This window comes from Falco biarmicus, chromosome 9 (genome assembly GCF_023638135.1).
Source record: "Falco biarmicus isolate bFalBia1 chromosome 9, bFalBia1.pri, whole genome shotgun sequence".
Taxonomy (NCBI): domain Eukaryota; kingdom Metazoa; phylum Chordata; class Aves; order Falconiformes; family Falconidae; genus Falco; species Falco biarmicus.
This window is the reverse complement of record NC_079296.1, coordinates 3037687-3061971: the sequence shown is the minus strand read 5'-3', so window position 1 is coordinate 3061971 and position 24285 is coordinate 3037687. Positions and strand designations below refer to the sequence as shown.

General features: G+C 44.4%; 2 protein-coding genes across 5 annotated transcripts in view; one reads left to right on the top strand and one right to left on the bottom strand.

Annotated features, from left to right (window-relative positions):
- NR6A1 (nuclear receptor subfamily 6 group A member 1) overlaps window positions 1–24285 on the bottom strand; it is a 98502-nt gene that overhangs the window by 55467 nt on the left and 18750 nt on the right. For all 4 annotated transcript variants that reach the window (XM_056351382.1, XM_056351383.1, XM_056351380.1 and 1 more), the window contains exon 2: window positions 22747–22806. In XM_056351382.1, the coding sequence (XP_056207357.1) occupies window positions 22747–22806 (60 nt within the window). The remainder of the gene's footprint in view (window positions 1–22746; window positions 22807–24285) is intronic.
- OLFML2A (olfactomedin like 2A) overlaps window positions 113–24285 on the top strand; it is a 51250-nt gene continuing 27077 nt past the window's right edge. Inside the window, exon 1 of the mRNA XM_056351385.1 lies at window positions 113–292. The gene's annotated coding sequence lies outside the window, so the exon portion shown is untranslated. The remainder of the gene's footprint in view (window positions 293–24285) is intronic.

Here is a 24285-nt window from a genome sequence, read left to right as displayed (position 1 = left end):
GGCGCCCCCGCGCCGGGACAGCCAATCGACGCCGCCGGAGCGCGCACATGACCGGCTGCGCCCCTGCCCGTCATCTGGGCCCTATATAGCGGGGCGGGGGGCGGCGGCGGCTGGCGCTGCGCGGCCGGCGGGGGGACCCGGCGGGGCCCGGCACCCAACTCCGCCGCCTGGCCGGGCCGAGCCGAGGCCGCGCTGCCGGCCCTGGTGAGCCGCTGGCCCGCCCGCACCGGCGGCAACTTTTTTGGAGAGCGAGCCGAGCGCGGAGCCTTCCCCGGAGCGCGCCGCCCCGCAGGTAAGGCTTCCATCCCGGGGACCCGCCGGGGAGGGCTGGCGCCGCCGGGGGAGCCGCCGGGGGGGCGGGGGCCGCCCTACGTCCTGCCGCGCTGCCAGGGGCGGGTTATTTTTATGTATTTTTTTTTCCAGTCTCATTTCTGCACGTGTTCCTTTGTTCTCCGAACAGAAGCTTTTTTTTTTTTAATATATACATCTGCTAATGTAAGGCAGCTGGAGGGAGCGGCTCGCTGCCGCCGCCGGGGTGGGCCGGGGGGAGCAGGCGGCAGTGCCCCCCGCCCCGCAGAAGAAGGAGAAACTCGAGCGATTCCGCAGCGCTGGAAGTTGCTCCGGGTCTGGGTCGGTAACCAGACACGCGTGTGGCCCGAGGGCTGGCGGGGAGGAACTGAGCCAGACGGGGACACAAAGGAGGGGGGCAGCCCCGGCCCCGCCATCCCCGCCCCGCGGCGGCAGCGCCCGGCACCGGCGGCCCCGCGGGACGGGCGGAGGGAGCTGCCCCCGGGTCCCGCTTTTGTCTGGCCCCGCCGCCCCGGGCCTCCCCCGGCGGCACCTGCGGCAGACGGGGGCGAGCGCTCCGCGGCCGGTGTCGCGACCGGCGACTTGTTGTGGCGGCGGGGGGGGAGGGGTGTGTGTGAGGCTCGGCGGGTCCGGGCGCTGCCCTGCGGGCGGGGCTGGCCGCCACCGGGCGCTCCGCGGGAATTACCGACAGCATCGGGGCCCACAGAACCCGCCCCAGGGCCTGCAGAGCCGCCCCGGCTGGCGGTGCCCCGCTCCTGCCGCACCGGGGGTCTCCCTCGGGGCTGGCGGCAGCCGAGGCGCCTGCCCGCCCCCGCCGCCACCGGGCGCGGCACTGGCCACCGGCTCGGTGCACAATGAGCACGGGGCCCCAGTGTGCTCCGAGAAAATAATGTTCACCAACTTTCCCGAGCCCTTTCTTGGGCAAAAGCAATTCGCGTGTAAAGCCACACGTCGAATTCCTTGACAACTTCAGAAAGTTGCGAAGGGGATGCTTTACCCCTGCCTTGTTTTATCCAGGAATGCCAGATAGCATATTTTAGAAGTTAATAAGTATTAAAAGCTACGAGGAGCATGAAAAGTGTATTTCAGACGCCGGTGCTGGCGGCAATGCGGGCACGGGTCCGGCCCGTTAGGCACTGGCAGCCGCCACGCAGAGCAGAGGTTATTCACATGGCTGTTTGAGAAACTCCATTCATATATCCCACTACCTGGATTTGAATAGAAACCAGACAGCAATTCTTTCGTCCCAGCCACTATTCGCCCCGCTGGACAATAGAGATTTGTTAGCACACAGGCACAAGCCCTGGGACACAAAGCTGGAGGCAGCAGAGATAGGGGCTTCAGTGCACAGGAAATTACAGCTTTTGATGCGCTGTTGGCAGGTCTGCCGGTTCAGAAAAGCAACATGACTGTGCCATGTTTAAGAGCGCCTTACTGCCATTTTTAACCACCTAGAATGTCATAAAAGCTTTATTGTCACAGTACATAAAATCATGAAGTCCATATGGTTACTTTTCAGCTGCGGTCACTGCCCTGTGTCTGGAAGGCAGAAGCATGATCTGGCTGGAGATTTTAATTTGGGGGGGGGGGGGAAGAAGGAGAAGAAATTAAAAGAATTTGAGGCCAGAAAAACATCAAAGCATTTCTAAAAAGCAGAGATTCATTACTGAGGCAGCTGATGTCTAGCCTGAGATGTGGTGGTGTTCTAATGGACTTCATTTTAGTGGTGGCTGTAAGGGGATGAGGCTGGACAGCTGATTTCATCCTAAAAGGGTCAGTAAATTCATTCCGTGCGTCTCCTGTATCAGTTGTGTAGGAGGACGTTATCCAGTTCTGTCAACTTGGCAAATACCATAATAAATAAGAAAAACAAAACCAAAATGTTCAGTGTCTGGTACCTCCCATTTCACCTACTTTCTCCCTCCTGCCATCCCCTCCCCCCCCCCCAGGTCTAGAGTTAAAATGAGGACTGCTCAGAGACAGGGGTTTAATCTGCTGATTGGAGCCAATGAGCAGAAATTATCAAGATTAGAAAACCAACCAGTGGGTTTTATGAGATGAAAAGCCAGCCCCTCACTGTGCGTGGTGCCTCTGCTGAGGGGTGGGAGTCTGTGCAGTCTTCACCCAAATAGCAGGAAGCTTTAGGCAGTTCCTAGTTTTCCATATTTTTCCATAAATCTGACCTACCCTACCACCTTAGCATCAGACAGAATACCCTGTCCGACTAGATATTAAGATGCTTAAAATATGCACAGGCATACGGTGTTAAGAGAGCAGCCAGGAGCATCCCTACATGCAAGTATCACCACAGGAGCAGCAGGAATGACTTGGCTCTCTTCACCCAGGAAAAACAATGAAATTGAGAGTTGCAATATATTGCAGTTGTGAAATGTGGGTCTTTATTATGAACTGCAGAGATAGAAAGTATCATAAACCATAGAAAACAAAGGTTGGGCTGTTTGCTGCTTTTAAGCGTGTTTTATCAATGTAGCCCTTGTGACCTCAGAAAAAGGGGAAGAATTTTGAAAGATGGGCCTGTTTTCCTTACTTAAGGCATCTGGGAGATACCTGCGAAGATTCATGCTGATGTTCTGCACCAGCCTATTAGGCAGCTGATGGACTCTATTCCATTGCTCCTTTGAGCAACGTTGGGGGGTGGGGGGGAGACTGGATGAGTCAACCACCACCATTTTTGAAAAAAGCAAAATCCTCTCTAAGGTGCTACTTTGTAAGATTAACAAAACATCCCTCTGTGTGAGGCAGTCAACTCATAGTAATTTTCAGCTGCTATTCCAGAACACTAGAAATACAAATGTGAATGTAAATACTTTTCACAGGGTCAGTTTTGTCTGAATAATTATATCATTTCCTTTAATTCTCTTCCTGATGTAGCACAATGGCTTGGGTGTATTACTTCTCAGTAAAACTTAGGTGATAAGAATCAGGCTAGATTACAATCAAGCTATTTTCATTTTTTTTTTCTTGCTGGTACTTACAAACCCAGAAGGACCTACCTAAAATAAGTCTTTCAACAAAAGCATTATGGATTATTTTTAATAAAGGTTAAGGATATTGATGGCTCTACCTACAAAGTGCTTTCAAACTGCAGACCGTATTATTCTTAAAGCAACCTTTTCCATTACCTGTTAGACTGCTAATACTCAGTATTCGTCTGGAGGCTGATTTTAAAACCTACCCTTTGAAAGTGCTGCCTACAAAGAAAACCAAAAACATATATGCTGGGAAGTTAAATTCTGCTCTTGCACTTGGGTCTTACAGTTTGAATACCTGTTTAAGCATATCACTTTGAACGGAAACCAGACCATTAGGTTGGCAAAAAGAGCTTCTGCCTAATCAAAATAGCCATAAAAAGAATGTCTGGGTAAAGCCCGCCCCTGTAAACATCTGCATACTCAGCTTGGACATGGGAATAATCCCGTCATGCAGCGACAAAAAGGATGCTGATGGCTGTTGTTGTGTGGGTTGGCTTTTTCAAGCTGCACATAGAAATAACAGATAATTCAAAAAGTCAGTTTTTCCAATTCCAGTTATGGCTATTCCAGTAGAAAGTTTATAAAGGCTCACAAAAAAGAAGAAACCTATTAACCACTAACAGACTTGGAAGTCACAACTGACACAAAAGACCAACGTGTATATAATCTGACTATTTGTTAATACATAATATTGCATTACAGGTTAGTTGCCAATAAAAATGCATCAGGTATGCTGAAATCTAGTGGTATGCTTGGCAATTTTTAAAAAAAAGTGGAATCCCAAGAATTTCACTTTATCTTAGTAATAGCCAGCAGATGCTGTAATCATTTCAAAACCACAGTATTGATTGATATCACTCAAGAGTTTCCAACATTAAGAACTCAAGAGACAACAATTGGGTATTTTTATGTTAAGAGTAACATGAAAGCATGTTGGTTGGTTAGGTTTTTTTCTTTCATAAGAAGCAACATGGACATACAGACTGATGACATCACCTTTTTAAATAGACTTCAGTCATTCTTACTTTCACTGTACTGCCTGAAAATAGTTTGAACCGTCAGCAGCTGTCCTGAACCATAACACAAAGAAATGAACACAATCACCACAAATGACCGTTGCATAAAACTGCAGATTTTGAGCGCGCTGAAGTGCTGCATCTCAATACTGAAACCCCTTCTGCATTAACAGTTAATTGTGCCACCTAAATATGCGTGCCTGTGAATGAATATTGCAGTAAGCTTGAGAATAGGAATTCTGCCTGCTTGGCAGCAGGTTGCTTTCAGTCTTCGCTGCCTTCAGTTGTACACGATTTGGTTTTGCAACACGACATTGCTGAGGCCTGCGGTTAAACCTGTGTTTCACACAAAAAAGCCAGACTGTCTGAGATGAGATGCCAAAATGCGATTAAGGGCAGGGGAAGGCTCGGGGCGGGCATGCTGACGCGGCAGGGCATGGTGGGGCATGGCGGGGCTTGGGGTGTGTGGATGTGGCTCCCCAGGGGATGCTGCCGTCAGCTCCCAAGGGGCAGCCCCACAGCACGACTTCCAACTGCTTTTAAAGCCCGATAGACGTGGTCCGTGTGTTCCGATGGTGGCTCCCGCGCTAGGCGTGATGAGCCTCAGAAGTTACACACTTGTTTCTTGCCAAAGAGAGGCACATTGTAAGAGCAGCAAGCCGTAGGTTATCAATCCAAAACCTTCCTGTGGTACCTTTACTGATTCTTGGTTTGGTAGCCTACATCAGTTTATAGTGTTCTTGAAAAGTATCTTGCCGTATGAGCACTCAAGGCTGTATTGCTTAGTTTCTTTTGGGCTTACTGGCAGACCCTACCTTTACCTTAGCACAAAAGTACACATCCATCTTTCCTCTTGTAGTGCCTTCTTTAAATAATGCTACATCTCCAATCTGATGTCATGAGCAAAAAGGATCAGCCTGGTCTATAAAAAGAGGTGGTTAGGGTTCCACCACACATACTGTAATCTGCAGTCTCCCATATTTACTTACACCGAGAGCTGCACGCATGCCAGCAGCCCGGAGCGGAGCCTCAGCAGTGCCGTTTACATAATCACCACGCCTGGAACCTGGGTACCGCTGGGTGCTGTGCTTCCAGCCGCACCGGCTCGTGCAAGGCAAGGAGCGAGCCCTCACCCAGCCAGAGAGCACGACACCTTCCCGAGACAGTCGGGGGGGGGGCGGTTCTCAACAGGGCAGCTGCAATACAAAATGAGTTATACAAGGGATGCTGCTCTGGAACTGGGTGTTAAAAATGGCTGTTCATATTCAGATTTAGTTTGTTAGGTGGAGTCTCAAATTCAGATTTTTAAGATAATCAACACATTTGTGGACAAGGCTCACAAGGCAAATACACATTCAAGTTATAAAACACAACGCGTTTGGGTTCGCCATATATTTTTTTCTGCTAAAGATTTAAATATCATGTGGCTTTAGCTTTCTTTCTGTTCACTGAATATCAAGGTCAATTAGGAATGATGTCTGGCTAGTACTCTCAGAGCAGATTAGACAGTTGCATCAAAAACTAGGACCATGTATAGGTCATCTGTTACTGTGACCTAGATTTCTGAGAATCTGTTCAATTTGTTTTATTGAAAATGTGGTACGCTCTCAGTTCTGTTTCTCATAGCAAACCTCTCCATAATAGCAGAAAATAGCCTTATTAGATACTTACAGACATTGCTTACTACTTCTGCTAAGACACAAAGAAAATCAAATCCATGCAGCAGACCTGTGCCTGTCATCCATTTAATTTTAAAATAACTTAAGGTTCTGAAAGGCTTATGCTTTATAATCTAAAGCATTTGGTCCACATGCCAAATACTAAGCAATCTGAAATACATAATAGCTTAGCTTCAGCTTTGTTTGCCCTATTTAATTCATTTTTTCCCCCTGCAGTAACCAGTGGATAGATGCAATGTTTCTGCAGTCTGCTTTGGAAATGAAGAACATACTGAAATATTTGAGTAAAGTGAGGCTATTTCGTTTGCATCATCTGTGTGAGCTTTGTGGTGCCCTCAAAGGATAGTTGGTTTGGACTGCTCAGCCTGAGAGCAGAACCAGACTTCCCTCCTAAACCCCTGATGTTTACTTATTGAGTATAAGGATTTTGCTATCTGAATTGTGACACTGTTGCGGTATATCCACCTCTGCTTTCTGGATTGTTGTTCTGAAACCACATAAAAGCAGATTTCCATTTGGAACATTTTATGACAAATTTCCTCTCCTCTCACAGCTCTTAATTGTTCCGGTTAGAAAGCAGTTACTGAAACATAGATCATGCAAACACACCAGTTTGTAAGTGTTTAGGAAAGGGAAGGGGAGAAGGTGCTTCTTAAAAATACTAGAAAATATTTTCTAAGCACCAATAAGTTCAGTGTAAAAGGAAAACTACAAAAATAATGAAGTGATTGCAGAATCTGCAATTCAAAGAACAGCCCACCAACCAAACTTGAGAATTACCATCTCATCATCAGTCTCTGTGGCTTATCGTGCTGTGGTACAAAACACATCTAGAACAGTTGTGCTCTCATCTCATCACACCCCGGGAGAAAAGGTAGGTAATACAATCAAAGAGCAGTGAAAAGGGCAGGAGAAAGTGCAGCGTGCCAATAGATTTGAGATTCACAGATTAAAACCTCTAAAAAATAACTATGTAACTCCCTCATAAATTGTACTTAATAAATCTGCTCCAATTTTTTTTTTCAAAATTCTGAAGCCAGTTCTACAACTCATCTGAATTTTATACTACTTTCATATTCAGACTTTTATGTGCATCTCACTGCACACTGGGACCAATTTACTTTATAGGCAAGATAAAAACCCAGCAATATTTGGGTGACATTATCCAAAGATCATTCTTGTAAATGAACACAAGTACATTTTCTCCTTTTTGTTTCACTTGATGGCTGCATTCAAGTAGGCTAAATGTATAATGCAGAAAAGAATCACCTGGGGGTCATATCCACATCCATCCAATATTTAAAAGCACACAAAAGCAAGTAAATTAAATATATAAGAGGGGGAAGGAAGTCTTTCTTCCAGCAGAATATTTGCCTGGTAACCAGATATGAGAAAGCCTCCCCCCCAATCATACTTGGTTGTTCTACCAGAGCCTTTGAAGATACTTCTATTTTAAATTTTAACACCTGAAGAACAGCTACAGAGGTGCTGCTGCTTGCTGGCTGAGCAGCATACGTAAGCAGGGGAAAGAAAATTATCACAGAAATAAGGCTGAAGCGCTCTAAATTAGTTGACGGTCCATGTGCATGCTGTAGTTCAGGTCATTTGGAAACAAGGCTAAATGAATTTGGTGTGAAAACAGGAACAAACAGCAATGAAGTACAGTGGAAGTTCACCCACCGTGTGGACCAGAGCACGGCGCAGGATGCCGGAGGCACGGTTTTGCCCAGCGGCAAGCAGCACCCGCTGCACCGGGAGCGGCAGCCCCAGGACGGGGAAGCCAGCATCCTGTGGCAGCTTGGCGAGATGGGGGCACTTGTTCTGTGCCCAGCGCTCATGCCACTCACGAGGAAGACATGCGTCTTGTTGAAAGAGTAACGCGTCTGCAGCTAAGCCAGACGCTGGCAAGTGATAAGAAATCTCACAGCGGCTGGGAGGAGGAGACTGGGGGGATGACAGGATGGATCTTCACCTGTCTTTTTCCTGGTCATTACAGTGTCATTTTCTTTGCTTCAGTTATTTACAGCTATTGGAAGTAAAAATCTTTATTGTACTAGACGTATTGTGAAATGGAGCCTTACAAGATGGCAGCGTAACATTGACCTGGGGGTGCCATGCTGCTGAAACGGAACCAGAGAGAGAGATTTTTAGAGGTGTTTCTTTTGAGAAGACCTCCAAGCCTTGAAGTCTATTACATGAGAACTGCTGGGTTACAAAGCTGAAAAACAGAAACTAATTATCTTCAAAGGGACAGTTATCCATGAATTGGGAGGAGACATCATGATTATGAAAAGAAAATCCTTCATTGGATCCCTCTCCATCCATACTGCTTCCCAAGCAGATAACGCAAGCTTTATCCATTCCAAACAGTGAGTCAAATGTAAAGTCCCAATTAGCATGTATAAATACATATATATGTAATTATGTATATTTTTGTATTGTTAAGTGTGCTTCATGTGTGGGCAGGGGCACACTGCAGCAGGAAAAATGGGGGTCCTGTCACACACCTGTGAAATGTCCTGCTCGGGAATGGACCTCCCCTTCTGTAGCAGGCATCATGTTTTAGGATAGTCTTTAAAGATCAAGCCAGCTAAACAAAACAAATACCTCAAATTTCTCTCCTGATTACTTTGCAAGAGAATTTTCCCATGTTCGTGGTTGCACACACAGGTTCTGGCCATTTCTTCAGTACCTCAAATTGAAAAACTAAAATGATTCCTTGTAAAACACACAGAAGGGCAGGCAGACCACTGAGGATGCGCCCACACAGCGCAGGCTTTGTGGCATGCACTGGCTCGTCAAAGGAGACCTTAATTCGAAAACAACGGGATTCTCTCTTAACAGTACTGTCTGCAGCTACATCATACATTTCAGAAAGAATAACCAGGGAATCTCAGTTCAGCTGTTGAGACTAGTATGAGAACAGAAGGCATTTTCTGCCCGCCCTACCCTGAAAAAAAGACTGGCCAAGTCCAACTAGTTCCAACCTCAGAGCAAAAAGGCAATTCTGTGCAACAGAACAACTAATTTTTGCGAAGGCTGTCATACTGATGACTGTGCTAGCAATTTCTAAAATGCTAAAAGGCAGAAAACAGTCTCTGTAGCAGAATCATCTGCAGTTAGGATCATCTTTCTCCTTCCTGAAACAGAGGCACAGGAACTGTGCGCTGAATTCACAGCTAATGGGAAATCTTTTTGATCTTCAGAGACACAGAGCTGCCAGCCAAGAGCAGCAGTCAGCAAGGCAGTATCTTCTGAAGAAGTACTTACCCTAAATTCACCACCGTAATAAAGCATGCTAGGTCTAGAGCAGTGCAGTATTCCAGTGATGAAGAACTGCTAGCGTGTTTTATATACTGAAAGAGACAATGTTATTTATATCTACAGAAGCTGCTTACCCAGCATTAGATGTGTCAGGGCATAGTACAACTACAGAAATTCATCAGGAGGACACCCGAGATTCCTCTCTATTAACAATGATGAATCCAATACAGACAATAATCTTCATGGCAACAAATACTATCTTAAAAGATGGAGGAGAAAGGTTCACAGGGAAGCTGTGCAAATTCATTAAGGAGAAGTGCATTCACGGTTACCAGCCGCAGAGAAGCCTGTCTCCACAAGTCTCAGTGTGCTGAAAAGTGTCTGGAAGACAGGAGATGATGAGTAGGAAAACTGCAAGTTTCTCCTCCTTGTATCCTTTTCTGAACATCCATTAGCCACTGTTTTGATTTTATTTCAGTCTCAGAACTGCTTCATTGATTGCAGCCAACAGCTACAATTCAATAGTGGTCCCAAGCATCAAGGTAGTTTTTTTTCCAACAAAGACAATTTCTGAAGTTACATGAAATGAGATGAAGATACACTATTATTAAGACATCCTGGGCTGAGGTCATTTTTGTTCCCTATACGCTGCAGGTAGAAATAGCTCATAAATGCAGCTTGCTCCAAAACCCCTCCCTGCTGTGTCTGCTCAGAAAAACATCCCTTTATGCCACCCTCAGGGTGCTGGAAAGCTGTTATGGTCCTGAAGAAGCTCCTTATCTTCCTCGCCGGTTTGCTTGGCTGAAATTGTACTTAGTCCTTTGGAAAATTCAGTGAAGAGGCAGGCGGGTCCTGCCACATTGTGCATCTGATCCCTTCATCTTGCACAAAAACAACTTTGGAGACAGGATAGCGAGCTGGAGCCTAATCCACTATGATCAGTCCTGTGTAAGTAGGTCAGCAAGGAAGCTTCTGCCCATGGCAGTGTCTTCTAGCCCCGGCCACCCTTCTCGCTACAAGGAAATTTGATAAATACTTCCTTTAGCAGGTAGCAGGAGATGGAGGGTTTGATTCTGAGAGCTTGTGTGTTTGTTCTAGAAAGGTGAAACAAGTTTCATTTAAAAAATACAACTATTTCAGTGGCTTGGAAAGCGTTCAGTAATGTACTTAAAAAAACATAGGGCATTTGATTACTCAACCTGGGATGTCAGATTGCAAGAACATCCAGACTAGCTCATTCACAAATGCCTTATTTTAAAATATTACCATGTTTGGCAAAAAGAATCAGAACCAAAATAATTTTACTTTTCTGCTAAAATAATTTGCTGAGACTTAGTCCTGTATTTTCCAACAACAAGGGGCGAATAATGTAAAATAATTTGGTTTGTGGCAAAATTACCTCCCTGTAGTTCAAAAAAACCTTTCCATTCTTCCATATGCTCTTGAAACGGAAGTTCACACATCAGGTTTCTAAGAGCAAGTCAAACCGTTTTTTCCCTGATAACACCCATCTTCAAGGTTCTGCTCCCCCATCCAAACGCAGCCCCATTACCAAGCCCCAGGCAGGGCTGGTGTGCTCCAACTGGCTCATTTCTGCAGGGAAAGACACCAACAGGCAGGACAAAACTCCCTAACCTTCACTGGTTTACTTCAGAGAACATTTATTTTTCTGGTGACAAGTCTTTCTCATTATTTAATTGCCCTCCACTCATCTTTGCAGAAACCTGTTCTGTGCAGAACAGTGGTGTCCTTAGGGCAGCCTGGACCAGAACTGGACAAAGTATTTCAGCAGTTACAGGAGAACTAAATGCACATGCGACAGCCTCTGTTCCTATTCAGTATTTCATTGTTTGCACAGTAGTGAAAGTCAGGAAACACACATGCAGTTAATTATCTACCATAGCAAGTACCGCTTCATACAGTGGAGCCCTTTATGTTCACACATGGTCTATATTCCTTGTTCCCAAACATGTAACTTTGCATCTGACTGTGCTAAAGCATTCATTTGTGCTTGATTTGTCTAGAGCACCAGATGTGCGTCACCTCTGTCTAAAACCCCCCAAACCTGCTAACAGCACCTGATACCGTGTTTCTCCCAGGCCAGTGACACAGCAAGGTTTTAGGACATGGCAGTCAACTAAGACTGCGCCAGCTTGATCCAGTTCCCACTCAGAATTGCATCGAGACCTACCTGTTTGTCATTTTATAAGCCTTTTAACATTTGCCACAACAAATTTGTATCATACCAGTTTAAGTTGTCATACGGTATTAAGTCAAACACCTTATAAAAGTCAAGGGTATGCTGCATCCAAGAGTAAGCTTGTCAACTCAAAATGAGATCCATAGAACTCAGTAAGTCCTCCATAAATCGCTGGAAGCTGGTATTAACAGCATTTCTCTCAGGTCCCAGAAGAGATCTGCATTTATTTTCTTTAGGATCACCATCACAGCACTTTATTCTATAAAAGGGCAAATGGAATAGGCTGGTAACTTTGTCCTCTGACTTCACATAGTCCCAAGAATTGTCAACTAGTAGTCCAAGGAGCTTTTGGACAATTGAAAAAAAAAAAAGTCTGCAATGCTAATTGTAGAAGACTGCTGAATCTGAAGTGATTGGCCATGGCATTGCTACTTAAATGCTCACCCAAATTTCAATGAAACAACAGCAGTAACTAAAAATACTGCCAGTGGTTACATCCTTTTGTCTCCCCGTTGTCTTGTCAAGGTGTATTTGCAAGCTTACACTGCTGAGGTCATTTACATCCACAAAGAAAACACGTTTTTATAGTACAATTAAAGCTTGTTACAGGACAAAGGAAGCATGCTTGCACATGGCATTTCCATCAATGCTTCAAGGCAGGCACCAAGACACCAGGTCTGGGGCCGAGCACGATCTTAGGCCCGATTTTCCATACGCTGGGGTCGCACACCTCCCTCGGACGAGGCACAGCTATGGCTCGGCGGGACAAAGGGAAGGGGTAGCTTTTTCACTACCAGATGCATATGTTAAATTTATTTAGTGACACTTTAGAGTAGTGCCGTTAGGATTCCTGCCCTGCTACACATAAATGCCTTCTTGTGAGGAGCTAATAGAATGACTGAATTGGGGTGTAAGAATTGTTCAGGCACCATAAATACACAAAGTACCAGAAACATCCAAAAAATTAACTAAATCCTGTCCCCATATTTCAGGCAATTAACAGGTTAACCTCTGTTTCAGCAGGGTTCATATGCATATTTTGAGGAAACCATTTTCTTCATATAGAAACCCGTTCTTTCCACTGTAAGCTGAAAGAAAACCTTACATGCCCTGAACTTACTGCATTTTCATTGCAAAGTTCTAATTTAGCAGCCCACTACCTTCCCGATTCACATCGTTATGCTGACGACCTCACAGGGATTCCAGTTTATAAGGCGCTCCACGTACCGAGCGAACAGTTGGGCTTTCAGAGACCCACGTCCCATGGTTGGCCGCCTTCAGCATCTAGGGAGGGTGTTGGGTCCACTTAATCCTTTTTCCACGATGGAAAACAGTAATTAAGCAATAACAATAGAGGTGGCAACTGCCAACTATGGGCTGGTTTCAGTGCTTCGAAGGTGAAAGAGGAAGGTATGTTGAAGATTCAGGGCAGATAACAAGCTTTCAGGGTGTCACACCAAACTAAGCAGCCCACATACTAACCACCTCCACAGTGTCTTACCAATTCTGCCATGCTAATGCAAAAAAAAAATGAACAAATGTTCTTGTTCAGCAGGCTTGGGCAACAGTGGCTGAGCACGGGGTTCTCCAGCCGCCCCCAGCGTGCCCAGCTCCGACCTGCCGCGGGTGCTTTGCTCCCCACAGCCGAGCCTTCTGTTCGGCATAAAGACACTTCAGTAGGGAAGCAAAACAGGGAAGAAAATAGATGAAAAATGACGTGACCTGTTTTGTGATAAAACACAGGCAATCATTTGAGCAACAGTAAGAAAAGAAAGCGCTAGGACTATGTGGCAGAGAAATCTTGTCTCCGTGCTGCTAGCCTCACTGGTGTAGCTTTCTGATGGCTCTTGCTCTAACAGGGTAATCCCCTCTTTAAAGTTCCTTACACTATATAGATATATACATGTGTATGCATGTGTACACACACACACGAGAGAGAAAGGACTTGGCGAGTGAAAAGAGAACGTGGATTTTGTACGTAGTCCTGGGGGTAAAACTCCCAGCAACAGAACGGCTGTAAAGGTTTCATCTTTGCCTGCCCCGAGCCTTGCACATACTGCCCAGTTACAGTTTCCAGAGAATGATTTTATCATTTCGGAATCTGTCCAAAAATCTAGCTGATGGAAAGCTTTGAACTTTGCAAGAGGGAAGGAACGTACAGCCAGGATATAGAAATAACATGTACAGTTTGTTTTTAACATTCAGAAGAAACTCAAGCTCTCAAATCGTGCAATAAGAAGATGAAAGTTACCCAGCCGAAGGTCAGTGGAGGTACAAAAGGAGGAAGAAATAGTGAACTGAGGAAAAGCCTCTCTCACAATGTAGTTTATATTTAAACACACTGTTTTGGTTTGTTAAAACCAAAATTTCATGCTTGACTTGAACTTAGTTTCCTTGATTTATGTTATACCTCCCACATGTAGTCACCCCTCATATTGGGACATTAACAAGGCTTAACACTCCAGGCTGAGCACTGTTTGTTATTAATTCAAATTTTCTTTGTTCTTTCCACCAGCTCCTACTCCCAAAAGATGGCAAGAAAAAGGTGAGACTAATTTTCAGAGAATTCTTTCGATTTTCAGTATCAGTTGACATTTAACGATACCATTAAAATCTGTCCATTAAGTGCAGACTGCAAACTGTATTCAGGAAACAAGCTTCTCCCTCAAACAGCTTACTCAATATAGGAGATTGTTTCAAGTACTTTATTAGACAATACACTTACTGTTAAGTTACGTGCATCAGCTCAGGACACTCTGACACACTTAACAGTCCCTACAACAAGAGCAAATACTCTGAATTCAAAGCAAGTCCGTAGAATTTAAGTGATAAATTATCCCCACTAACTGTAGGCTCTGCTTTACTCACAGCAAAGTTACTTCAGATATGACAGCAGATTTCATTTTTAACAAAGAAGCTGCAGGTAATTCCTCTCTCTCAAACCATGCAAGCCAGGTGGAAAAAGTGAAGATAATTAGACAGATGCAATACAGAGATGTCAAGAGACTAAATCCCTTTTTCCACTTTTCAGGGAAAACATAGTGCAACTGTTAGGCAGGTGTTTACATATTCAGTTTAACATTTGCAATTAAGCTGCTCCCATAATATTCTAGATGACATTAAAATAATCTGAGGCTCAGGACTTCTCCTGCCATGATTGGCTTTGGGCAGGATTTCCCACAGTCCTGAACACCTGGCTGCTCCATCTCCACCGTAGGGCGCGGGGACTCAGAACCCAAGCCCGATGCTTAACACCCACAGTACGAGCTCACTGGATGTTCAGCAACACCCTTTGATGCTTTCAGCTGCCACAGGCAACTCCAGGAGATTTCACCTGTGAGTTCCTTGCAGCACGTGGGGCCACAGCATCTCAGGCGCTGAGTATCGGACAAGTAAGTGAGCGGAGGGAAGAAGCCATCAGGTGCGGCATATTTTGCGCTGCCCGCCTACCCACTGGGCGGGCTGGGAGCATCATGCTGCAGCCAATACAAAAAACATCCTGGGGTCAGGTTAATCCAGTTGGAAACAAGCGACTGAAGAAGCAGCATGACCAATCCCCATCCCACTCTCCAGCAGCTCTGCCCAGTAAGATGTTCTGCCATTGAAGGGTCACCTTAGTTCAGCCAAGCAGTTGCTGAGAATCTGCGTGCCTTAAAGCAATGGCACAGATAAAGCTTTTAAAAACCCAAGGTCAAGAAGAGAGGGGATAGGAGCTGTAGAAATACAAACATTATGCACTCCACTAAGAAGTGGACCCCCACCTGCTCTCACTGGTGTAGGTTTACAGCTATGGGTGTCCCCCCTGCTTTTTTTTTATTATTATGTATTTAAAGTGAACTTTATAAAGCAATCTGAAACATAAACACCCTTAGCATAGCTTTTTAGAATATGCATATCCACAGGAGGAAAGGCTTTTTCACAGTGCAATTCAGATACATTCAAAGCTGTTTTAAGAAACACTTAAGTCAACTTAGCATCTATAACTGTAGCGTTACACTTCTGCAATTCATTAGTCCTCATGGTTCCATTTTGTAATTAAAATACTTGCAGTTTAAGACTTTAAAATAAAGAATGTGCAGTCCTCAGCAGTGTTTCCACTGCTAGTCTATGGAAAACATATGCATGGAAAATATGTACAGTGCATGTATACAGCCATCTTTGGATAGCTTCAGTGAACATTCAACGCTGTCGGTGAGTTTGAGAACTAGAAAAAACCATCGACCGTTGACTGTACCTTGAGGTTTATCACAAACCCTCTGTTAAATGGAAAGCTTGAACCTTCATAGTTTTTCACATGTGGTTGCCATTAACAGGTCATGATTTACAGATTATATTAAGAGCTACAGAGGTTGAGTTTTTCCAGTTCTTCTACTTACTCCAAAAATGAATTGGTGTATAAGAAACGTTTGTTTTCTCTTCTAAAAAAAAATAATTAAAACTTCATACTAGAGCAGAATTGCTGCAAAAGTATCTGAGTAACGAAAGGTTTTGTACGGGCAGCACAAAAGCAGTAACGTATCCACACCATATGGTATACTTGGAAACAAATCTGAGCATGGTATACGTTCAAAATAGCAGAATACAGGCCAGATCAGGAGGGAAACCTCGTTTCCATTTGGGCTGGCAACTTGAGCTTCACTGGAAAAAGCTTTGGAATGTCAGTTCATTTGCTCACAGGAACCTGCGCTCGATTTCAGCAGCTGCTCACCGGGAACGCTAACCGAGGACCAGATCCCTCCCAGCAAGGTCCAGCTGCTCCTGCGACTCATGCTGTCGCTTTTACAACCAGGCAAGCAAGAAAATATCCTTCCTTGCAATGGAACAGAAAGCCAAACGTGCAGGCAGCTCAGCAGTATTGACATGGTGCCCCTCCTGCCCCTGACCCGGGTGGTCAGATGTAGGACTGCACACAGCGGGCTGGAGCAGCATGTGCCTTCGCGAGGCTGCGGGCAGTTGTTCTGCCCCCACAGGCACCACAGAACGTGTAGAAAAAGACAAGACTCAAAGCATATGCCAGGGAATGTTGTCTTGGGCTGCTCTAGAAGAAGAGATCTTGTAACACGTATAATTTTACTTCTATATGCAGTCACAGATGGGCAGCACTTAACACAGATGCCCACCTCAGGACCAAGAGAAAGCATAGGCTCTTGCAAGTTAAGGCTGTTCCCTTCAGGCGCGCTCTGCACCTTTATATGCTCGTATCCTATGACCTAGTGGCATTAAAATATCACACAGGCTTTTGTCATAACACATACCAGTAGAAGGTGGTTCAGCTGATAGTTACATAGACCGTCAGAGCTCTCCTACCCGAAGGTCTAGAAATGAACCACGCAGAAGTTCACCATCTGAAATGGTTGCTCGAAGTGATAAACCACTTGTCAACAGCAGCAGATACTCCAGCAAACACACCATGCGGGTGTTGCAGTGCTTTTGGCAGCCGAGAAGTAGACTCAATGGGGATGTGATGAATGCTTTTAAGCACGATGTCTTATACTGGTGTAATAGGAATGCTTCTGGGATGGGGCCCAGACCTCGCTGAGTTAGAGGACAATGTGGTGCTTGAGAATTTTTGGAGAATAATTTAAATGCAAGAATACAAAAGGTTCACTGAATGCACCATTTGGGGTACACAGAATCAAGAACCACCTAAATTCCAAAACAGATATTCCTGACTGCAGAATCTGTAGTATAAGCAGAGGATCCAAGCAAAGCAAACTGCCTTTAAAAAACCAAAAAGGCAATTCATATAATATTTTTAATGTAGTTCCTAAAAAAAGAATGTTTTTCTACTACTCTCCGTGTGGAAGTGTACTTTCTAGAAGTCACCAAGATTTTAAGAAGCCCTTAAATAATTGCACGTCCTGAGGTCAAGACTACAATACCAACCATTCTGTGGGACACAGGTGAACAGCGGAACGGTCTGAAGGGAGAGCGCTGCACACCTTCAGCATCTAATGGCTGCAATCAACATTCATTGCTGTCGGTGGGTTTTCATTTCTATCAACTCACTGATCAATGAATGCAAACTGCGGACCAGCTAGCTAAGAGACCGTGCAGCCACGCTGCTCAGGGCATCTTTCCAACAAGAAAAGTGACTTAACCTTTTTGCTGGAGTGCTGTATTCAAGTTCTGACATTTATCAGCTTCAAAAGAAGGTGCTTCCATGTTGAATACTTTATAAAGAATACAAAAAGCCTCCCATTTAAACATGGAAACCCAATCAACAACTGTCAGGTGTGTTTCTGTACAAGTCTGTACTGCTCACTGAAGCACATTAAAAGTAGTATCTTGCACTAGGTGTATTTTTGCTGTGAGGTCTTTTTTTTAAAAAAAGAAAGTTTTATTTGAGCAAAGTCAGTAACTTCAGTTTTTTGCATTTATACTACAGATTGGAACATTATATATTACTTCCACCACAGTTTCACGGCACAAATGAAGGTTTAACTTGAATTCTATAATTGGAACATTGATATAATTTGGGCTGTAAAGCTGTGGTGTTGGCTTCCGGTGACTTTTTTGACAGCTTTCCTCTTCCTAACCCTGAAAACCAGCCTCTAGCCACATAGCAAAAGGGATCTGCAGAGGCAACACACCAGAACAGCTTGTGTACACCTACAAACCCAATGCCTGTCAGAGGTTATACACCCTAAGCATCTCCAGCCAGGTGATGTCCATCCCAGAATTTTCAGCCTTCACCTTTAGAAGCTGAAAGATTGTAGTGAGCTGCTACTGTGACAACGCATCTTCCTGAAATTAGAGCCAAGACAGGCCCATGTGTATCAGAAAAATACCAGAAGAAATGCAAAGAGAGAACATACTTCTGTACTTACAGATGTTTGTCAGGTTGTTAGCCCTAGCCATGTTTCACTGCTCATGTTTCGGCCACCCACTAAATTCATTCTTTGTTTTACAGCATGTAAGCGATAGCAATGGAGCCACTTCCACAGACAGCATCATTATAATCCTTCACAGCACCCTCAAACATAACACAGCAAAGCCATCCCATTCTTACTGAACAAGACCCTTCCTGGCCTGGGAAGGGGTCGCATTTCAGAGGATGATGGCTGAAAACAATAGCCTCTTGCTTCTGTCCCTCTCCCCCCGGATTCCCAGAATCTGTTCCCAAACCACTTTATTCTCATGACAGATCCTCCTGAAGGACTTCACACCACGCTGGACTGTGTGGTGTGATGTGGTACTGGGTCCCTCCTCTGCTGTTGGGTCTTTCTCCTTAGAAACTCTTCCCTGCCCCTCTCTGCTTTCCTCCCTGCCTGCCACAGGATTGCTCTGTGCTCTGCACATCGGGCAGGTGTCAGAGCTGCTTCATCAGCTGAAGAGGAGCTGCAGGGCAGAGCAGAGCCAGGGTAGTTAAGCAAAAGCAGCAGGGAGCTTCACGGAGGAGTCAACAAGCCCAGGGAAGCCCAAGTTAGTTCCAGCCAGCTACACACAGGGTAAGGCACCGAGCCCTACTGCACTACTATTTCAAGTACTGATTAAAAAGATTCAAGGGGTTTTTTTTCCTCCTAGGCACCTGAGAAGTTACTTTGTTAACTTGCAGTGGTCTTATTTAGCCCAGGTTTGGTAAGAACGCCAAAAGCATGATTTAAGTCATGAACTGCATGGGCATTTTTGAAGGGGCAGGAGAGGGCAGAACAGTTGATCAAGTAACTCTTTTTAAATAAAAGTGGCACCTAACTGTATAGTCCTTTAGTAAATATCTACTTTCACTATCAGTAAGGTGTGTGCCTACAGCTCTACCGGGCTATAAGAAATGAAACTTCCTCCTGAGTGAAACAAGCTATGGCACAACACAGCTGCTGGTCGGTGAGAGATGACAGGACTGAAGTTGTGGGGCTGACAGGGATAAAAAAAGGGAGGGGGCAAAGCAGAAAATGGCCAGTGATTTCAGATGATACTGGAGAGAGCATGCTTCATTGCTGCAGTGGGCAGGGCAGGCTTCCATTACAGTCGAAAAGATTCAAGCCAGAAAACTCAAGTCATTTGTGCAGGAGGAAGCCTGGTGGCCACGCCAGAGCTAACTGCCCTGGGCAGGCAGAAACCTCCCTGCTCTGTGGGTGTCCCAGGAGGGTCACACATTGGTCTGCATGACAGGCATAACTGATACTGCCTTCAGACAGAGAAGAACCACCTCAAGCTGTTCTCCAGACATTTTTTTAATTATTCACATGACATGCCTGTGCCCAGAATGCCACTGGCCCTGGGCAGAGCAATGTAGCAGGTGGAGACCCACACACAGTAAAGGCAAGAGCCCCCTGTGATGCACCCCACCGCTCTCCGAGCACCCTGCTCAGTGAGGAGGGACACTATGTGGCCAAACAGGGGAAAGGGATGGCATTTTGCTCAGTCAATCCACCATGTAATCAAGGGTCCAAGCACTTCTCTTATGCCTTGTTTCCTCCTCCAGTCACTTATGAGATTCTTTTCAAGCAGCATGTTCAGACATGCTGTGCCAATACCCACAATAACTGTCTCCAAGCTTGCTGCACAGTTCAAGTCAGAACAACTTATTAATGACTTAATTCCAGTTAGGTGAATATTCAAAATAAATCCCCATTTGCTTGTCCTGCTAAAAGACTTCGATTTCTTCAATTTTACACAGGCACAGCTTCACTGAGTTCCACAGCTGCAAACAAAACAGACCGAACTCTTCACAAAATGGGCTTTAGAAAAAAAAGTGTCACCTCTCCTCAAGTCTGACAGGACTGAAGGGCTCCGTTCAGTCACTCATAGCAAGCATTTCTACTAAAACCCTTGGTGAGCATGGCAGTTTGACAGTGAGAATTTACTGCAGTAATACAAAAGTGAACAGCCTGAAAGCATGCAAGCTGAATTGTTTAAACATTATGAAAACTAGACAAATGACTTTTTCAAAGGCAAAAATGTCAAACTGCATCAAACTTAATTTTTCAGCATGTTTGGAAGACTCATTCAAAAGCAAGAGTACACAATCTGGATTTTTTCCAGTGGCATCTTACATGATGTATAAGAAAGCACTTATGTAGTATTTTAAGCAGACATTTCAGCCAACTGGTTTTCCCCACAGACCTGTATGAAAATAGAAAAAGATGATACAAAATACAAAGGTTCTGGTAGAGGTGCTCATCTTTACTGCAAGGAAATGTGAAAATAATTCACTGCAATTACTGTTAAGACATTTCAGGCAAACAGGAAGAACTACAGCAAAGGGCCACCCCCCAGTTCACTAGCACATGACAAGCAAGAAGGCCGAAGCAGACGCTCACAGATCTCAAGTGCTCTGGATGCACAATTAAGCCTAAAAATTCAGTTTTCTACTCTGTTGTGAAAATCAAGCTTTTTCCTTTAACCATGGTTGATAACAAGACAGCAGGGGAGAACACTTGTAGGGGAAGACAGGTTAGCAGACACATTCAGGATTTTTCAAAATCCATGCTTGGGAAGTTTTAGATGTCTCTGGCACCAGCTGCTGGCTGCCTACCAGAGACGGCCACCCCCAACCGCCTGCCCGGCCCGCAGCCAAACCGAACACTTCAGGGTGGTGCTGAGCACCGGCATGTTCAGTGCTGCCACTACTGAAGTGGGACAGCTGGGGCTGGAGAGGTCTCAGAGCTGCCCCAGGAGGAATTGCCAGGGCTCATGTATCAACACCCAGCGGTGGCGAAGCTCGCTGCAGCACTTTAAGGACACTGCTGCCCACTGGCACTCGGGCCAGCCCACCAGTGTGCCCACACCATGCCTGCTGCAGCTCAGCATGCCCACCAGCACTGAAGGGTTGATCAAAAGACAGGAAGACATCAAAAGCAATCAAGGAGCTCAGTTTATTTAGTTTATCAAAAGTTTATATAAATATCTTCATAGGGAACAGAAGTTTGACAAGTATTTTTCAGTTGAGCAAAAGGTAACAGACATGAAAGCTGTAGCTAGACAAATTCAGATGAGCAATAATATACAATTGTTTAAGGGAAAAAGAAAGGGTCATTCAGTTCACATTAGACAGCCTTGCTTTTAGTATTTTGCCAATACATTCTGATATGAGAATACTGTGGAAATTTAGTTTTGTTTTAGTGCCTTTTAATGCATAAGGCCTGAATGCAGTAAATCTCAGCTATGTCAGGCTACAAAGAATTAACAGAATATTAGCCAATATATCTTCATAAACTATAAATGTGTCTAAACAGCAACTTAAATTCTACATATGCATGTGAAATTCTGTTTCCATATAGAAGTGATCAGCTACATGAAAGCCTAGGTAGATGCCTACAAAAAATGTGTTTTATTAATCAACAGGCAAACAACTGCACATATATTTACAACTCTGAGCCTACTGTACATTGATTACACATGACTGTTCTCATTATAAAGAAAGGAACCATATATTCCTATTGTAGAGGAACCACAGTTCGCCAAAGCTTCAAAGTTCTCCAACAAAAGCGAAAGTCCATCAGCATGATGACATATGTGGAAAGGACAGTGTCCTGACTCTGGAAGGCTTTTAGCTGTTCCAATCATTATTTATTAACTAACAGCTCACTTTAAAGTCTGCCACACTTGAAAAATCCAGAGTTTCAAAAAAAAAAAGGAGACATGAAAAGTTGCTTTAAAAGGAGAAATTTGTACAGGGCTCACCCCTCTATTATGAACACAATTATTCTGTATTTATACCTGCAACATGCCCCATCTGACAAGGACTTGTTGCCATCTAGTGGATTATAATCTGAAAATACATTGGCTCCCTCGACAGAGCAAATACCACTAGATGGAGTATTAAGAAAAAAATCTGAATTCATATTATTTTAGGTGACCAGCAGCTCAGACTTTCAGAGTATCTGAAAGTTACACGCCCAGAATTACAGTGAAATTGAAGAGGATTTCACCAACTGCTATCAGTTTCATGAAGAATTCCAGGCTACAGATTTCCAAGTACAATACTGAAACACTTAAGACCGATACTTTAACATCAACATAATTTACCAGCACCTCAGGTGTTTATATCACTAACATACAGGCATCTGCCTCACAGCTTTCACCAATATATCTCTGGTGGCAAGAGATCTTTCACAACCTACGTTCTACTGGTATCAACAGTGATGTACAGACCTGTTCTAAGCTACTTCTGCAAGAACAATCTGATCAGCTATCAGATATAGGAATGCCCACCTCCATGAGTAAGCATTAGCTCTAAAACTTCCTAAAGTCTCTACTGTGAAGTATGAATTCATCTCTTTGGAGTACCTCAGAATGAGAAATTCCACCTCATCACATGTAGCAAGAAAAGGGGTACTTACTGCCCATGGAGTTCATAGGAAGGACAGGAGAGGAGGAACTCATCTGCTCCACATCTGTAGCTAATGGGAAAGTGAAAATGAGAAAGCTGTGGTGCGCATGTTACCAAGAAGTCTTTAATTTTTAAAACATTCATTTACATCTAAATTGAATATGCATATCTTTGATCACCTGAGGAAGCTGCTTTGAGAAGCAGTTAATTTTTAACAGTGTCGCCCTTCCCTCTTTTAAGATATTTCCACTTCATACATGTTACCCGCAGATCTACTTTTCCAAGCAGTCATATTAGTAATCTAATTTGCAATGGTTTGAGAATATCAATTCATAACAACTTCCAGCACAAAGAAACTCTGAATTATATCAGCTATAAACTGTATACGGTATTAACTTATAATTAGAGCATTACTGTGGGATAAAAGGACATGATTATCTCCCATCTGTGTCCAGTGCACCTTCAAAAGATTCCCGGTAGGAAGAAAGACCCCCTTCCAAAGGCACACAAAATGCTGGCATTTGATCTGGAGCAGTATCAGAAACAAGTGTCTTAAACACAAGACACTCCAAAAGCATTATTTTCTGAGAGCTGAAAGAAGAAACAGAACTACCTTCCTCCGTTTTACAAACAAAAACCCCTCAAGTCAGAGCATGATCTGAACCAGATGCCCTCTGTGTGTTGGGAAGGGTCCACCTTTCCAGGACCCAAACTAGGAAAGAATCATCTTCTAGTAACAGGGTCAGTTTTAACCAAAGATTAGGTAAAACAAAGATATATTCCCTGCGGCTTGATCTCCTTCTCAAAAACCCACATTCACTCTTAGCACATCACCACAAACACCCAAGTCAAACAGATCAGCCTCCACCTCCATCATTTTGACACTGGCAGATACCACACAATAACATATTATGTAACTCTCATTTAACTTTAAGACCTAGTAAATGCATACTACAAGTTTACATTCCTAACCACAGAACACAGTCCCAGAAGCATAACTTCAGCCCACAGCCAGGGTTTGCTGTCAGTCCAAATCCAGCATTTCACATTCTTACAATTCCCAGTTCTTTGGCAGCAGGCAGCCCCTGAAGACCACTGTTTACACTGAAAAGTGCAAAGTTCTGCTCTAATTAGGCAAACCACAAACAAATGTAAACACTTTAGCAGATCGTTTTTACAGAATGTGAAGAGCAGACATACCACCATGCTGAAGTTAATCCTCCTTTGCTTCTCTGCTGCACCTAGCAAGTGCTCTCAGTGCTGTTGCACAAAGTTAGCAGCTTTAGCTTAACACACTAGATACCAGCCACAGCCAGGAACAGCAACAAACGCACTGGCAGATTTATTTGGGAATGCCCTGGGTTATTCCCATCTTATTCACCATTGGATTATCAAGACATTTACTGCCTAGAATGTCTACGTGTAATTTGTGATCTCACTTGGCTCTTCCTTGCAGATCTTGCACCAGCATTCTGAAAGCTGCATGCGACATGCTAGACTGCAGCATTTCTGACAGTCACACTCCAGAGTACACTTCACATGTCTCTGG